At 35.2% G+C, this 19,009-nt stretch overlaps 1 protein-coding gene across 2 annotated transcripts in view; it reads right to left on the reverse strand.

Annotated features, from left to right (window-relative positions):
- golga7 (golgin A7) overlaps positions 1-19,009 on the reverse strand; it is an 89,910-nt gene that overhangs the window by 27,188 nt on the left and 43,713 nt on the right. For both annotated transcript variants that reach the window (XM_039768473.1, XM_039768474.1), the window contains exons 4-5: positions 17,770-17,871; positions 3,240-3,299 (exon numbers count right to left, since the gene is read on the reverse strand). In XM_039768473.1, coding sequence (XP_039624407.1) covers positions 3,252-3,299; positions 17,770-17,871 — 150 coding nt within the window. In that variant the 3' untranslated portion in view covers positions 3,240-3,251. The remainder of the gene's footprint in view (positions 1-3,239; positions 3,300-17,769; positions 17,872-19,009) is intronic.

The raw sequence follows: 19,009 nt of genomic DNA on the forward strand, positions 1-19,009 counted from the left end.
AACTTGAATGCTTATTGGATTTAAGCACGTCAGGTGATGTGTATTTGTGTAATGAGGGAGGGTGTGGCCTAAGGAGATCTACACCCTATATCAAGGTGTGCAGAATTATTAGGCAGCTAGTTTTCCTCAGGCAAAATGGGCCAAAAAGAGATTTAACTGACTCTGAAAAGTCAAAAATTGTAAAAAGTCTTTCAGCGGGATGCAGCACTTTTGGAATTGCTAAGATATTGGTGTGTGAATCTTGTGATCACAGAACCATCAAACATTTTGTTGCAAATAGTCAACAGGGTTGCAAGAAACGTGTTGAGAACAAATGACGCAAATTAGCTGCCAAAGATTTGAGAAGAATCAAACGTGAAGCTACCAGGAACCCATTATCCTCCAGTACTTTCATATTCCAGAGCTGCAACCTACCTGGAGCGCCCAGAAGTACAAGGTGTTCAGTGCTCAAAGACATGGCCAAGGTAAGGAGGGCTGAAACCCAACCACCACTGAACAAGAAACAAAAGTTGAAACGTCAAAACTGGGCCAAGAAATATCTGAAGACAGACTTTTTTCAAAGGTTTTATGGACCGATGAGATGAGAGTGACTCTTGATGGACCAGATGGATGGACCTGTGGATCAGTAATGGGCACAGAGCTCCACTCCAACGTGAAGGTGTGGTACTGGTATGAGCTGGTATTTTTAAAGATGAGCTAGTTGGACCTTTTTGCATTGAAGATGAACTCAAAATCAACTCCCAAACCTACTGCCAGTTTTTCAAGACACTTTCTTCAAACAGTGATACAGGAAAAGACCATGATTTTTATGCAGGCCAATGCTCCATCACTTGCATCGAAGTTCTCCACTGCATGGCCAGCCAGTAAAGGCCTTAAAGATGAAGGAATAATGACATGGCCCCCCTTCCTCATCTGACCTAAACCCTATCGAGAACTTGTGGGCACTTCTTAAACGCTAGATTTACGGGGGAGAAAAACAATACACCTCTCTGAAGAGTGTCTGGGAGGCTGTAGTCACTGCTCCACAAAAGCTGATCGTCAACAGATCAAGAAACTGACAGACTCCATGAATGGAAAGGCTTATGACTGTTATTGGAAAGAATGGTGGCTATATTGGTCATTGATTGATTGATTTATTTTTTTTGAAATGTCAGAGATGTTTATTTGTAAATTTTGAGGTGTTTATTATTCTCACTATAACAGATGAAAATAAACAAGTGAGATGGGAAAATTTTCATTTTTCCTTTAGTTGCATAATAAATCTGCACACTAATAGTTGCCTAATAATTGTGACATATGTATTCCCCTGATGATGTTCACACTCACATTTCCGTTGTGAAACATTCAGGTTTCAGGTTTATTAACATTTTGGATTGACTGATATCACGGTGTTTGTTCCATTTTAAAATTAATCCTCAAAAATACAACTTGCCTAATAATTCTGCACTCCCTGTATATATATATATATATATATATATATATAAACAAACAAACACACACACTGGGGCCAATTTATCAATGTCAGTTCAAAGATGTCTAATCAGGCTGAAGTTTAGTAAGATTAGTTGAGATGTTTAACCATAATAGGTGGAGTGATACCGCAGAGCTGTCATTCCTGCCTCACAACGCCAGGTTATACATGGAGTTTGCATGTCCTCCCCATATGTTAATGAACTGAACGATCAGTGTCAGTGAATTTACTATCTTAAAAACATTGTGTTTAGTTCTCTTAGTACCAGATTCTCAGCAAGAGCTACTCATCTTGTGTTTTCAAAAATAAATAAATAAATAAATTATGCAGATGGTATTGCCTCTGGCTCCAAGATGTGACAGGCTGTGGATGAAGCAAGCTGTGGAAGACCAGGGAGCAGACAGTGGGGCTGGAGAACATCTTAGAAAAGAGATGGCATTTTTGTCAGTGGAGTAAACAATTACTCCTGTCCTATTCCCCCCAAAAGGGTCACTATATTTTTTCATTGTTACATCCACCTCTGATAATGTGGTATCTTAAAAGTAGCTGAAGTCCAGAAGAATAACTACTTTGTCAACTGATGCAATACTATATAATATAGGAAAATAGCTATATAAGTTTCCACAAAATAAATTAGATTATATCTATATTGTCACATACACTACAAAAGCATTGTGAAATTCCTGTTCCAATAGTTGCAGGGGGTTGGATTAGGGCAGGGCAAGGAAGTATATACAAGCAATAAGGATATAATGTATAATTAAATAAATACAAAATAAATTAAGAGTAGCGGAATGTCCTAATGTGTATAGTGCAAAATAGAACTTTACAGATATATACAGTAGATTGCACAGATTAATAGTAGTGAAAAAAGTGCAGATGGAAGTGCACACATAAAGGAGAATTACAGTTAACCAGCAAATGCGTACAACACTGGACAGGTAACATCAGGTAACCTACAGTTTAATGACTATATGGCAAGAAGCTGTCCCTGAAGCAGTTGGAACGTGTGTAGTGAAGCTCCGGCAGCATTTACTAGAAGGCAGAAGTAAAAACGGGGAATGAGTTATAGACGGCTGGCATCAGAGATAATGGATTCAGCCCTTCACAGATATCAGATGGTGAGGTTAGTATGAGCTGTCGAAGGTCATCCCCAATGATGTTTGAAACACTTGAACTGAATCATTGTAAGAGATGTCCATATTCTTTTGCCCATACAGTATATAATAAATTGTACTTAGTGTTAATTCAATAATCAATTTTAAAAGTTCTCTTTATCAGTCATAAAGAATTCTACAAAGTAAGTCTAATGCAATAGTGTGATTTTATTAAGCTTTTAGGTTAGAAATGCCGAGGTATTCATTGTTACTTTTCCATTAATATTTGAAAAGGCTTGAGGAAGAGAAAACCATATTTGCCACAGTTACTTATGAGATAAGAAACCATATAATTACTGTCCAATATCTCTGTGAAAGATATGTATATATATTTGTTTTCCTTAAGAAATCAGAATTCAAAAATATTTAAACATAAAAAGTACTTCATTGAAATTTTGTCAATAATAGCCCTACACTAAACTAACAGCATGACGATAAATTACAGAAAAGCCCAGGCTTAAATAAAAAAAACAAACAAAACAAACATTAGGATACTGGGTTCAGTAATGAGATATAAATTATAAACAAAAAATCATAGCCTAAACAACTAATATATTATTACAGAGAAACCACAGTAGAGTACTATGAAACTTTTGTTTTTTGTTACTTACCTCAAATAAGCCTTATCTCCCTGATCCGGAGCTTCTGTCATCATAAATACAGATTTCAATCTGAGCATCAGAATGAAGGAAAATTGATTCAGCAGTGAAAGAATAAGTTCCCACATTAGAATCTGCATTATCAACTAAACATTTTAAAACACCCAAGTCAATGAGTGCAAGTTACAGCTTTCTCTGTAGAAGGAATGTGTAGAATAATTTTAAAAGCATCTTCTAAGTCACAACTCCAGAAGTCCGGGTTTTCAATCCTGGCCTAGACACACTATTTGTGTTTAGTTTGCATGTACTTTGATTTCCATCCAAATTATTAAGACAAGCATGTTCGGTGGATTGGCCGGTCTAAACTGGTCTAAAGTGAGTGTGGGTACATGTATGAATATACCACGTGAGAAACAACGTGCCATATCCAGTGTTTGTTTCCCCCCTGTCTTGCACCTGGGACTGCCCTAATGGCCCTTAACTGGAATAAGCAGGTTTAGTAATGAATGTCAGAATTCAATTTACTTTGTTTTCCTTAATGTTTTGTCTTAAACCCACATGATAATCAATAAAGGGTAGGCTGCATCCACACAGATCACAGTATTGTTCAGTGTTCTTTAAAATTTAAAACTTCCTAATTGTGGAATTAAGTTGCACAACTGCTTGTGCAGCTTTGATAAACAATAGATTAGTTCTCAATAAGTTGCCCCTTAATTGTCTTTTCTAAAGAGGGAGATTACATTTTTACATTGTCCCCTTCTGCTGAATCTAGCTAGGCATCAGATATTACTGTCATTTTTACTTGCTTAAGAATAATTAGAATTTGGTAAAATTATATGAGAAAACTACACAGAAAAAAATAAGAAAATTACAAAGAATGCTCAAGTATTTAAACTGCAAAAATACCATCTCTTTCAAGACGTCTTGTTCATGCTAGTCACATTCTTCTCATTATCTGAATATATAGTAGAAGCACGACAAAAACAGTAAGATACATAAGATACATTACAAAAAAAGACTTTCACTGATTGTGAAATCGGACAAAGTAAACATATGCAGGCAAAATGAGAATGGAGGAAAGGGCTCCAAGATTGAGCTTGACCTGCACCAAGCAACAACAATATAACAATTTTAATCAGTGGTGGAAATTCACATACAAATCTCCCTACTATAACCACTTGCTTCTTTCTAAAATTGCCATACTTGTTGGGTGTGTGTTGTTTATATAAAAGGTGATGGACAGAGTGGCAATCCCATTTTGTTACACTTTGTGCATAGAATTCTTTCCTAAAAGGCAAACAGCCAGATACTCTTAATCCCAGATCAAGTGTCAAGTTTCTCTGCTCAGAGTGCATCTTTGGAATGCAGCCTCTGGTCCTTATCTGATAAAATGATCAATCACAAAGTGACAACCAGAGATGCCTCCTCGATACACCATCTAAATACTTGATCAGGGCAGAACAGCCATAATCTAATGATGGGCAGCACTGACAGCCAAAACTTTGCACTGTTATGTGCACCTAAGAAACCAATGGGAAATTGTCTACTCCTTCCTTTAAAAAAATACTGCTAGCACTATATCTGTATTCGCTCTACACACTCACAGCTCCCCACCTGGCCTTAACCAAAGGTCCTTATAGCAAGATCCATTGCCTGGGGTTTGGCCATAGCAAAGGCTGGAGAGGTCCCCTTTGCCCTGAAAGTTAACCTGGAGTTAGAATGGAAGAGTGGAAGACTTGTCTGTACTGGAATTAAATGAAGGTGCCATTTTTATAAATCTTACGAAGGGACAGCAAGTGCACAAGCAAAACACAGACCAAATGTAATTATCATACATAAAGATGAAAGTTGGCTTATCAGCTGCACAACAGTTATTGTTCGTTTATATATCAATATATACATACTGTATATATCTATATATACTTATCACCATGTCCTAACCACAACAGAGAAAATTTAAATTAGACTTTCTCAGAATTATTTATGAACTTGTTAATAAATTGTATAGACCTCTTCATATTTCTGGTGCCACAACTGGAAGATGAAAAAATATCACTTACACACACTACAATGGTTCAAGATTACTTCTTGAACAGGAAATCAGGTTTTTCTTTAATAGTATAACCAAAAAGATCAAAAAGTGACATGTCAGTAATCAATTTCTTTAAGCTATTACACACTTGTAGGCATTACATGCATGGTTAGACTAGGCTATAAAGTTTTCTACAGAAGGGTTTAGATGAATGAACCCTCTGACACACTTCAAGGAGATAGTAAGCATTTTCTACAATCAAATGTGACCTTGTCACTGAATAAACACCCTTAAAATATGTGCCTGTATTAACAGGCCAGACATGTCTAAGAGAAGTAAAAGAAGCATTTTAACTATTAAATACAGTCAAACTTGGGTTTAACAAGGTCGGTTATAATGAAAAAAAAAATATATATATATATTTTTCAAAGATATACCAGCTATTGGCATGTAAATTTGCCCTGTTATAACAAGCAAAATCTCGGTTATTACGGACACCACTTGACCGCATCCTGGCCTTTTGCAAGCCACTTAGCAGAATAAATTTCATTATGCAATAAATTTCTTGTCTATTGCCTGGAACAATGTGACGACTGTTATCACAGAATTGCTTCAGGAAATCAACATCTGATATTTTTGAAGAAGAGGATGAACTGCCGTTATCTACAAGGGTTCGACAAAACAATATTGAAATCAATAATGTAAATTATTATGACTATCAACACGTGGATGACGAATTGTTTACTAGTGGAATTCCTACTGAAAATGAAATCATAAACAGCTTCAAAAAGAAGATGACAATGAAAATGACAAGGAGGAAGACACCACTGGCAAATTGGATTTACCAGAACGCAGCTTACTAACATTGATGCCGAAAATGGCTGCAATAGATTGATGGAATTTTTTCAAGGGACTGACGGAAAAACGAAAGCGCTGGATGAATTAAGAGGTAAATGTGACTGTAGATTACAAAGTTTAAAACAAAAAAATTATTTGAACTTTCTTAGAAAACAGTATATTGTACTTAATGTATGTTTTGATTATAGGCTAAATGTATATTTTTTTTCAAAAAATCACTACACCTAATTACTTTAATAGACTGAGTTAGTTTTTGTCAAATTTGCATTTCCCGGTTATAGCAAATTCCGCTTATAACGAGCAAATAGTGTCGGTCCCGTCAAACTCACTATAACCGAGTTTGACTGTATATGGTTGTGCAAACCATGCAAAATCTGCTTTGAGAGTGAGTTAAGACATTACATATTTGAAATCAAACATCACTCAAGCCAATAATTCCAAGTATCTCAAATATGTATGCAAATATTGAAGAAAATAAACAAATACATGCTGGACACAATGTAAATCCAAGTACTTTCAATCTCATATACACACATAAATACAGTATACAGCACAAATAAGCACATACCACCCCAAGGAACATAAAGATACATTTCACTTGCTTTGTTATTTTCCTGCACTTTTCTTGGCAAAAATCACTCATCACAGGGTGACAGTTTAAATGATGCCTTGAATTTTTCAGGATGCTTCTCACAGTCCATACTTTTTGAATTTCTGCACAACTTTTGCTATTGTATTTTGCCTTAATAGTAGTGATTTCTCAATTTTTATATACTTTTTTTGACTTCAGTATGATGAGAAAAAAAAAATCCTTCTTAATTCTCCAGGCTGCCCTGCCCCTGGTGATGACAGTTTCAACATTAAATTTGGGAGTCATGCAATGGGTACCACTCATAATAGAAGGTGAACTGATTACACCTGTTTCATTGTAAAGCTTCAACAGACTCATCCGCTGATTAATCTTAGCTAGTCTCATCAAACAAATTTTGGAGTTTCATTATGCAATTCTAATGAGGGTGTACTAATGTCCTTTTATCATTTCAAGAAAAAAAAAAAAGAATCCTGATTAGTATTGACATATTTCAACGGAAATTGATAAACCAGTGCTGCTGACACACTAGCATCATATGGAATCCCCAAATGATTCTTACTTGTAAAGAGAGAGATAGCTATATTTGTTAGCTTTCAGAGGAAGAGTACTAAATTATGTTATATATGGTTTTACAAAAGTTCAGTGGTGTCTTTTGGAAGATAATGCTTTGAATCCACACTCTCGGATTCTAAACAGATGAAACAGATTACTGTAATTTTCTTTCAATTATATCAAGATGCCCCACTAACCACCAAGGAAGTTATGGCTGAAGGAATTTTGATACAAGCTGTAGGGCTTGTACAATAACTATTGCATCTGCTTTAAATTGTCTCTTCCAAGTCACATTGTAAAATTGAAACTGCAGACGATTGTGTCTGAACACTTTATTATCAAATACTACTATAACTTTAATGAAATTCAACTATTATTTGTAAAATTAAAAACAAAAGAATAGCATAGTTTTATACTGTTTCTATAAATTCAAACACAAAAAGCTGAATATTTCACACGATGTAAAACTTGAATAACTTTTGCACTATTTTTTGGTTAATAACTGACAATTAGGTTGGGGTGAATGTTCAAAAGTCTGAAGAATTTTCAGTTTAGCTAAAACCTGTTAGGATGAAGAATTACTCCACTATTTCAGAGTTCATTCAATTTCTAAACATTTTTCAAATTAAATTAAAACAAAGCTCTGTGCTTGTTTGTGTTACCTTGCTCTTGCGTGGTCAAACAGGTAGTTAGAAGCAATGAACTGAACTAGAAACTTCAGTGTTTAAAATTCTAATGCTCTAGCCAATACATAACACTGCCTTTAAGAAGCAGGCAAGCATACTGTATATGGAAATTGTATTATTTTGTAACCTTAAGCTTTCATTTAACAGTTTTGCTCACACATATGCAAATGCTACCGATTTTCAAAATTCATGATAGGTTTTCACATGGAAAATTGCCAGTTTCAGTTTTTTAACTATCATGCACATATGACCATGTTATTTATAGGTATATGTCATGAGACAGCTTTAATGGGCTGGAATAAAAAAAAGCGTAAAAATTAAGTGATCCCTGTTTCTATAATTACATCTTTAATTGGCTTGTACTCATTCATGCATTTCAGTCTTTTGCCACCAAGGAATGGTCAGAACCTCTTTTCCAAATTAGATGTCTGACCACTGTTAAACTGCAGCTAACATCTAAGTTTAAAGTACAATACCTGAATGACTATGGTAGAATCTATTAGATTGCAGTAAGTCCCATTAGAATTATCATAATGTATATTTCACATTCAAAGTGGTGTGCTTATCATAAATGTTTAGTAATGTCATAAAAATCTATATTTAAAAGTAAAAATACATATTGCTAGTTCATTTAGTTCTGAAGATACATCTTTAAAACAATTAAATAATTTTCATGATAACACGACTGCTGTGTATTCCTGTGTATTCCCTGACATAGCTGCAAACACCTAGGGAAAATTAATTTTATCTTGGATGGAATGTAGTTTATGCATGTCTGTCTTACTATCTACATTTTTCTGTAAGAATAACTTTCCTTATGTCCAAGAAGTGACTAATATGTGAAAACATGCAAACCTAATTCTCAAAAAACAACAATAAGGTAAACATAATATTATCATAATGCCAATTATTTTAATGTCTTGAAAACATACTTCCCTAAATATTTCTACCAGTGGTACTCTGTTACAATTACAGGTTAAATGGTATACCTTGCAATGTCCCGATAAAAGCCTAAACAGATTATTAAAGGGTATTTCTTTTGCTTGATTAATCAGATGCAGTGATTATCCCTTTGACCTTTTTTTATTAAAACAGATTAACTCTTCTTTCACACCTAACCTGTTGATTCCACCGTAGAGTTAAATTAGAAATTCAATTCATCACGCTATACTTTTATCGTTTAACAAAAAAGTGACAATATCAATGAGATCAAGTGCTAGTCTTTTATATTCTGTGTGTTAGTAACAAATTATTCTCAGAGAAAAATGCTCCAGAATACAAAGCACTGGTGACACTGTTTTAGTTGAAAATCATGTTTTGATAATCTATCTGCACTTTCATATTCTACCTGCATTTATCTTTTGCAAAACACTTTCAAAAGATCAATATCAGACTGACTTCTTGTCAATATCCTTTTAAATAGCCCATACCAGTATATGTATTCAAATGCCTGTGTCAATCAACCTTGTATTAGGTTCTTAAAAGGACACCTTAAAGGCAACTGCTGAAATGCTGCAGAATGAAAGACTGATATTATGTAATTAAAATCCAATTCTGAGAAATATTAAACACTAAGAATACAGAAGGTAGTGAAATTAATTTTTATGTGGGCAATTTCAGGTTCATGCTTTTTTAAAAAAAATATAAAAGTATAAATTCCCTCAGATGCCAAAGAAGTTATATAGATTATAGCATTAAATTATAACTATCAATATCCAAAGGAATAATGTCTACTAGAGAGGATATCAATGACCAAATGGCATAGGAAGAGTTAAACCTAGAGAATAAGTTCCATAAAAATATTTCATTAATGTATAATTTTTGAAGTTGATGGAGGAACATAGCAGAATGCTACAATGACACTCTGCATGCTGTATCATGCAAAAACTTTCTTTTCATGACTTTGCTTGAATATATGATTAATTTAATTAGGCAGCACCAGCCACTTACAGTGTGAATTGCATGGCAGATATTGACTAGCTTTTAAAAGTGACACCATATAAATACCACTACGAGAACACTGTTAAAACGCATTATTATAGTAAATATACTCTGACAGGATTATTTTTGTTGTCACTTTTAAGACAATGATTCTCTTAGTACGCGTGCTGATATTTAGTTTAAAAGTAATTTTTGAAGAATTCATGTGGTTGCATCTTTATAATAAAACTAAAAGCTTCACATTTAAACTGGTGTACTTACTGAAAACTATCATTGCTAATATACTGTATAACAGAAAGGTAAAATTAATCTGAAATTTAAACAACAATGACTAATATAAAAGAAAAGGCAAATGCTTACAGGCAGAGCAAGAAATTCGGTGCTAGACATACTGAACCAACTGAAGACTTAAAAACACTGGTATGGTCTAATCAATGGAGTTTGTAAGGTTACTTATTTGGATTATGAGGGGAGTACAGTTTCAATGGCAGACTACATTGTGGAGATCAAACAATACCATAATAGTATACATAAAATATGACATAACTCTTCCTGATGACGCATTAACCTTCAAACTGACAAAAAGTGTGTGTCTAGAAATTAAAGACAAACAGTTGGCTCTGACTGCATGCTCAAGCCTAATTTTTGCCTTTGTGAAGTTACTGTTAAAGCACATTGTCGGCAAGAAAACAAATCTCACCTGTGCTTCCACTGAAATACAAATGAAAACTGATGAAGCTTATTTTACAGATCAAAAACAAACTGTCATATCATCAGATGAACAATTCAAAATTCCCAATTAACTGGCTCAAATACATGAAACAGGTTCAGAAGAAGATCAAAGTGTGCCACAAGTCAAAGTACATTTCAATGGGCTAAAGATGGTCTGCATAAAAGTGAGGAAATGAAATTAACTAAGAACAATAAATGGCTGACAGAGAACAAAATAACACTATATTATTTTCAAATGAATCTGCCCCGATTGGAAATGTTTTGTTTTGAAACCTTTGGGATCTATAGTAATTGATACTGCACGCACTTCAATTTGTTTATTTGAAAAAGCAGCTTGACAGTTTTGTGAGTAAACTCAGAACTAAGCATATAAGCTGACTGAAGTACCAAGCTTTTATATTTGGTATTGGAAAATATGTGCAAACTATTAAAAAATGTTAAAATTTCAGTGAAAATAAGAAAGCAAGTACAACATTGAAACAAGCAATCTTGGCAGACATTTCTTTGCCATTAAGCAAAAAATCTTTAGGGAGCTAAAGTTGCACTTGACATTAAAATGACAGGGCAGTAATGTTTATAAAGTAAATTGAGTATAAACTGACTAACACTTCTGGGCAATATTGTATAAATATAATAGATAACGACAAGCAAGAAATAGTTCATCACAAAACAGCAGAGATAAAAACTTATGTTAAAGCTTCACAAGCCATTTGAACATACCTCAGCTGATAAACTACAAAAACTGTTGTAATTCTGGTGGTAATGACACAGAATATATGTCTATCTTGTAGAAAATTCTGAACAATTTGCTAGATGTGCTGGAAGAAGAGCAAGCCTAAGCCAACTGTGGGCTTGTCATTGGTCTGAAAACATGAGACTGTGGTCATGGACCCATATGAACCAAATATGTAATATCTCAACATAATCAGTTATTTCACATGTTTTAGAAAACCACTATGACTTCATGAAAGCTTCTCAAATTGTAAAGCATTTTATCCATTTTGTTAGGAGTAAAACATAATTCAGTTAAAGATGTTGAAACAGACCCAGATAGTTAAACAGAGGCTAATGATATTGGAATAGAATGCGTTACTGAAGAAATAGATGATATTCAGTGACCTTGAATAAATGCACAGTATGTACGTAAACCAGGACAAACTATCAAAATACAATGACGGAGACAGAGAAATCCAATATAAAATGGGGACCACAGGCTCGGCTGATTTATCAAAAGTTTTGACAGTCTTAACATTAAACTAACAAGATAATAAGTACAGCAGAATTTTCCTTAATGAAAAATATTTGAGATCAAAGACAGGTCCTTTGATATAGCTAAAACAAAATAAACTCTGCAACTGGAGATAAAGTTTTTGAGGACATTTTAGATCTTGGGCAAAAATGTGTTTTCACAAGATGAGTATCAACCTCAAAAGAAGAATTTGGTAGGGATGAACCTCCAATGGATTCATCAAAGTGATTTTCTGAATCAGTAAGATTATATCTGACTGTTATTTTTCAAAAGCAATGGGAAGTACACTCCATAGATATAAAATCTGTATTCCTGCAAGGTACAAAACTGCCTTGAGATATTTATATTTCACCTAGAATTGAAGCTAAATGTATGGGAATTTAGTGGAAGCTGAAAAAGTATGTTAAAGGGTTTACAAATGAATCACTCTATTTTCAGAACAAAGTGAAAGAAATATTAAAAAGCATAGGTTGAATAATGACATTAGTAGATCCCGCAGTTTTCTTCTGGTTGGGCAGACATGGCAATATCTATGGACTACTTGTTTCTCATGCTGATTACTTTAATTAGCGGGAGGCTCAAAAGACTAGAGAACTAGACTTACATATTTTAAAACTGTGTTCCAGAATGGATACAAGGAATATAATTTCTATTACTAAGGAATGAAGGTGGATTTTTCTGGTGCTGTTATACATTTACAACAGGAAAACTACATCTAAACCTCTATCACATTGCAATAGTTGCTTCAAGAGCCACATAATGTAAAGAGCCATTTACAGACATGAAAAAAGGATCAACTATCAAAAATAGAATAGATTCAATGGATTGCTCGGCAAAGCAAGCCAGATGAGATGTTTGATGTCTGCAATCTTGTATCCAACACAAAGTATGCTACTGTCCACCCATGAAACAAAGTAGTGAGGAAACTGAAAATCAGACCAAGTCATATTGAAATTTCAACAATTAGAACATGATGACCTTTTTAGTGATGCCCCTCTTGGGAATTTGGCTAATGGTGGTACCCAAAGCAGATACATCTTTAATGGGTGAAGGAAGTAAATTCTCACAACCCTTCTGGCAATAAGGATTGTTCAGAGCACTATTGCAGGAGAAACACTTTTCTTGACATATGGACTCTATAATGCAATGTTTTATGCGTCAGCAACAACTACTTACTTGTGAATGCCATCAAATCTACCGAAATATGCTACAGCAAAAAGTCAGAGACATACTCAGTTCTATAGCTTAACTGTTCCAGTCTGTAAGATCAGATCAAATACTTTGGTCAGTAACAAAAAAGTAGCTGACTGACTTCTTGACCAAAATGGGTGCATCTGCCTGAATGTGGCTTAAAGATTTAAATGAAGGGATACAGCATTTAGATATACATGTTTACATTCTCCAAAAAAAAAAAAAACAATAAAATTTTTAAGTTCATTATTACGGTACACATACTCAGATTGACTGCTGTTGTTGTCACCCTTAGGTCAATGCTCTTCCTAGAAGACATGTGAAGGTGTAGAATTGGAAAGTAGATGTTTTTGAACGTTTGCATTTCTGAAAGTATATTAAGTTCATATTAACACTTTCTACATTTGTGATCAATACATCAACTACACCAGGGTTTCTTAACCTTTTTGGTGTCATGACTCACTTTTCCCCCCACGCAAGTGTCTTTGTGATGCACCAAGTGGAAAATGGGGGCAGGGTCTTGACTCATGATGAATCAAATGCAATTGTCAGAGGGGGATACAGTGAACTGACAGCAATTGCTAAAGCAGCTTGTACCACTTGGTGAACTGAACACAATCCGTGGGTATACATGGGGAACAAGAGCAATAAAGGAGTGGCAACCCACTGGAGGCAGCCAATGTGTAACCTAGTTGTTGAGAAACACTGTATTATAACAATACAAGAAAACCACCTTGTCATTCCCTGGCATTCAAGCAAGGTGCTGACAGACTTTTCACTTGCCACAGTTCCACCCACCTGAGAATGCAGAATGCCATTTTTTTTTTATTTATCTGCATAATCCTCCATTATATTTTGCTACGTCAACAGAAATGCTTTCTAAAAGAACTAGTTTTACTTCTTAAGGCATTTTCACAATGCCACACACATGCAATTACTTCAACTTCAGGGCTTGGCTGATTTTAATTGCACTCCAAACTATTGGTTGGCACTGTCACTTAAATACCTCTTCTCTTCCTCCCTCTACAGAAAAATTGATTAACAGACATACCAATGATCTTGAGACTTCTGGTTATTAGTCTCCTAAACCCACCTCTTCCACTTCCCAGCCCTTAAAACTGGCTACTATGCCATCTTTGACTCATTTGTAAAGAGGACTACTCGTACTTATTTTCTACTTTTTGACTTACTTAAAGATCCTGCATTTATACAGGGATCACGTCAGTGCTTCAACCATTCACGAGATTTTGTTTTGTTTTTACAAAATTCATTGTTCATTTGCGTTGTACAAAATCAGGAGATAATTAGTTACTTTGCTTCAATCTACAGTTCATTATGTAGCATTTCATACAACAGATTTTAAGGCAAGCCAGAAATAACAACAAAAAGCCTTACAGGAGTGTCATAGACTTTATTCATTAATTGCATTGAGATGACACCCCACCTGTGTGCGCCACTTGTGCAGTGTAAAATAAGCTGGTTTGATTGTCAGACTTTAAGGGCTTTTGTTTTATAACCAATTCTGTATGTGGTTCATTTTTACTAACCCATCACAAGTCAATCCACATCATTTTTTCTTCTTTATATGGTCAAGTGTTATTCAGTCTGATTGTAAAAGTGGTCCTGAGGATTCTGATTGACTAGTACTTGCATGTGTTATTTTATGCTAACCTTATTTTCACACTGAGATTGTCTAAACACCAGTAGAAATATTTTCCACAAATGCATACTATTTCCAGTGGTAAGACTGGTCTAGTGTCAGATCACACACATCTCATACAGTGGAGGAAATAATTATTTGACCCCTCACTGATTTTGTAAGTTTGTCCAATGACAAAGAAATGAAAAGTCTCAGTACAGTATCATTTCAATGGTAGGTTTATTTCAACAGTGGCAGATTGCACATCAAAAGGAAAATCGAAAAAATAACTTTAAATAAAAGATAGAAATTGATTTGCATTTCATTGAGGGAAATAAGTTTTTGAACCCCTACCAACCATTAAGAGTTCTGGCTCCCACAGAGTGGTTAGACACTTCTACTCAATTAGTCACCCTCATTAAGGACACCTGTCTTAACTAGTCACCTGTATAAAAGACACCTGTCCACAGAATCAATCAATCAAGCAGACTCCACACTCTACAACATGGGAAAGACCAAAGAGCTGTCCAAGGATGTCAGAGACAAAATTGTAGACCTGCACAAGGCTGGAATGGGCTACAAAACCATTAGCAAGAAGCTGGGAGAGAAGGTGACAACTGTTGGTGCGATTGTTCGAAAATGGAAGGAGCACAAAATGACCATCAATCGACCTCGCTCTGGGGCTCCACGCAAGATCTCACCTCGTGGGGTGTCAATGGTTCTGAGAAAGGTGAAAAAGAATCCTAGAACTACACGGGAGGAGTTAAGTTAGTTAATGACCTCAAATTAGCAGGGACCACAGTCACCAAGAAAACCATTGGAAACACATTACACCGCAATGGATTAAAATCCTGCAGGGCTCGCAAGGTCCCCTGCTCAAAAAGGCACATGTGCAGGCCCGTCTGAAGTTTGCCAATGAACACCTGAATGATTCAGAGAGTGACTGGGAGAAGGTGCTGTGGTCTGATGAGACCAAAATAGAGCTCTTTGGCATTAACTCAACTCGCTGTGTTTGGAGGAAGAAAAATACTGCCTATGACCCCCAAAACACCATCCCCACCGTCAAGCATGGGGGTGGAAACATTTTGCTTTGGGGGCGTTTTTCTGCTAATGGCACAGGACAACTTAATCGCATTAACGGGAAAATGGACGGAGCCATTTATCGTGAAATCCTGAGCGACAATCTCCTTCCCTCTGCCAGGAAACTGAAAATGGGTCGTGAATGGGTGTTCCAGCACGACAATGACCCAAAACATACAGCAAAGGCAACAAAGGAGTGGCTCAAGAAGAAGCACATTAAGGTCATGGAGTGGCCTAGTCAGTCTCCGGACCTTAATCCAATAGAAAACCTATGGAGGGAGCTCAAGCTCAGAGTAGCACAGAGACAGCCTCGAAACCTTAGGGATTTAGAGATGATCTGCAAAGAGGAGTGGACCAACATTCCTCCTAAAATGTGCGCAAACTTGGTCATCAATTACAAGAAACGTTTGACCTCTGTGCTTGCAAACAAGGGTTTTTCCACTAAGTATTAAGTCTTTTTTTGTTAGAGGGTTCAAAAACTTATTTCCCTCAATGAAATGCAAATCAATTCCTATCTTTTATTTAAAGTTATTTTTTCGATTTTCTTTTTGATGTGCAATCTGCCACTGTTGAAATAAACCTACCATTGAAATGATACTGTTCTGAGACTTTTAATTTCTTTGTCATTGGACAAACTTACAAAATCAGTGAGGGGTCAAATAATTCTTTCCTCCACTGTACGAGCCACTCCAGGACTCGCTTGATACCACAGCAGGATGTCCATTTCCAAAGGGTCTCAGAATGGTTCTTTTGGTCCCCACACAGGGTGCGATTAGCATGTTTACATCTACTTAAATGAGTCAAACTAGAGAGGCAGATGCTCCAGAGTAAAAGAAAATTACTCCAAAGAAACTAGGTGTGAAAATGTCTCAAGATTCAATAATTTGCAGATGTTTTCCAAGACATTTAACATTTTCATGGATTTCAAGGTGTATTCCATAATTAGAAAATTGTTTTGTTTTCCAGGGTTTCAAGGATACACTGAACTACTATGATATCAGGCACTAAAGTAGTATTTATACTAATGTTTAGGTGTTCATCTAAAGAACCTTTTTTTTTTTTTACTGCAAGCTGATGTCAAAATTTGACATATTTGAGAAAAACATACTTTAAATAAAAAAGAACCACTTTCAAAAGGTTATTTTATAATGTTTTGAACTATGCTGTCCAACTTCTACAAGGGGTGAAGTTAACAATATTCTGACATGGCACCTGCTAAGCTGAAGACCACAAAGCACTACATAAGCAACAAAGAATATCGATGGCACATAGCTGTCTTCTGTTCAAGACATAAATAACACGTTGTTTTAGAAAGACAAACTGGTAAAGACTACGGTCATTTTGTATTGTTGCTTTTCTTTCTCCTCTCTTGGTACAAAAGCATTTACACTCACACAAGTACATTCAGTGGCAGTTTTAATTCAAAGGTCCATGTGTTGATATCATAGTACTGTTGCAAGTCAGAGAAACAAGCAAATGACAATTTAATTGTTCTGTGCACATATGACAATAAACTTAAAATTTAGCTCATTGACAGAACAAAGTATTTTTTACTTTATAGGTGGCCAAATATCACTCCACATAGTAGACAGGAGTAAACAAGGATTGTTTTTTTTTTTTTTTAAATTCATCCTTTATTTGCTAAAAATTGAATACACAGGGAAGGACAAACACACAGACTATGAAACCTCTGGTCTCTCTGCCATCATTCCAAACATGGAGAAGGTTCATAAGGCCATCTTGTTACAGTAGATACTCATGTTTTTAGGTCTTTTTTCTATTATTTGTTTGCTACTGGTCAAATTATATACAACTGGAAATTACATTTCCTTCATATCATACCATCAAATAAACAGTAAAAGAATTGCTAGCAATGCTTCCTAGCTGGTTTTGATACTAGAAACTGGAGCAAAAAGCAACCCAAAAATAAAACCAGAAAATATGGAGTTAATTTTTTTTGGCAGTGCATTTCTTTTTCCAAAAAGGATACCACTCGAAGGCCACGCTCGATTGGGTCTGTAAGAAGCAAACCTCTGGGGGCATAGATCTTATCATTTTGTTCTTGAATGTATTTGGCGATCTTCTTCAAAACCTGCGGGATAAAAGTTGGAACAGACTCTTATTTCATTGTACTTCGCATAAAAAGCAACTCCAGCAAAGAAACTATGTAGCTTAAGTAATGTAACCACAACACATACAACAAAGAAATACTATTTTAATGAAACCTATAGCATATAATTAAATTCCAACTTGTTAGGTTTATAAGTTAGAAACACAAACATTTTGAGCCATGACTTACTTTTTGCTGCTTCTGTCCAATAAGCTTGTTAAATACTGAAAATCAGAGCATCATATTACACAAGAGTACGCAAAACTGGCTACTGCTTGTCAGATATGGCTTTCTGCTAGTTCAGAACATCTGTGAGATATCAGTCAATCAGATAACTTACAGCTTAGGAATACCATTAAGCATAACAGGCATCAGACAGAGACAGTGACCTACTAATAACAGTAAAAAGGTGTCTGAAAATGTTAATTTATATATATTTTTTTGTGCATTTACTGGCCCTTTTTTAATTTTTCAGCTTTGAAAAACTGCATCTCATACTATTTCTAGGCATGTTACAACCCTTTACAATCCAACAGTTTGAACACAACTATAGACATTTTTGTTGGCCAGTTTAATCCATTTACCTCTAAGCCCAGCCTTTTAGTTAACCTTTAAACTGCCCTGTCTTGTGCTTTGGCCAGAGTCCAATATAATTTGATAACCTACTGTAAGAATACTTTGAGATTTCAGCCCTAACTATTAAACTCATCTTGAGTTCATTATGTTTTGGCTGGGTTACTGCAACTCTCCTTTCAGTGGCCTTCACAAACAAAGTATTTAACAATAATACAAATAGATAAAAATTCTGCTACTATTTTGACTAGAAACTATGTGGGGGGATCTTTATGATTTTAAATAATTGCTTGCATAGTGGGGGTTTATTCAGTAGTGTTGTTTATCTGATTCTCCTGGATAAAGTATCAACTACAAAGATGCTAATAAGTTAACAGTAATAGGATGTGAATGCTTTAAAATTTTTGGTAAAGTTACTTCAACAGCAATGACAATAAAATTGTGAGATTACAAATTCAGTAGAAAAATAACACCTAATTTACATACAGCAGAAGATTTCACATTTAATAACAGGTGCACTGTTCTTTGGAAAGTATGCAGGCTTAGG

Source organism: Polypterus senegalus, chromosome 11 (genome assembly GCF_016835505.1).
Source record: "Polypterus senegalus isolate Bchr_013 chromosome 11, ASM1683550v1, whole genome shotgun sequence".
NCBI classification, from domain to species: Eukaryota; Metazoa; Chordata; class Cladistia; order Polypteriformes; family Polypteridae; genus Polypterus; species Polypterus senegalus.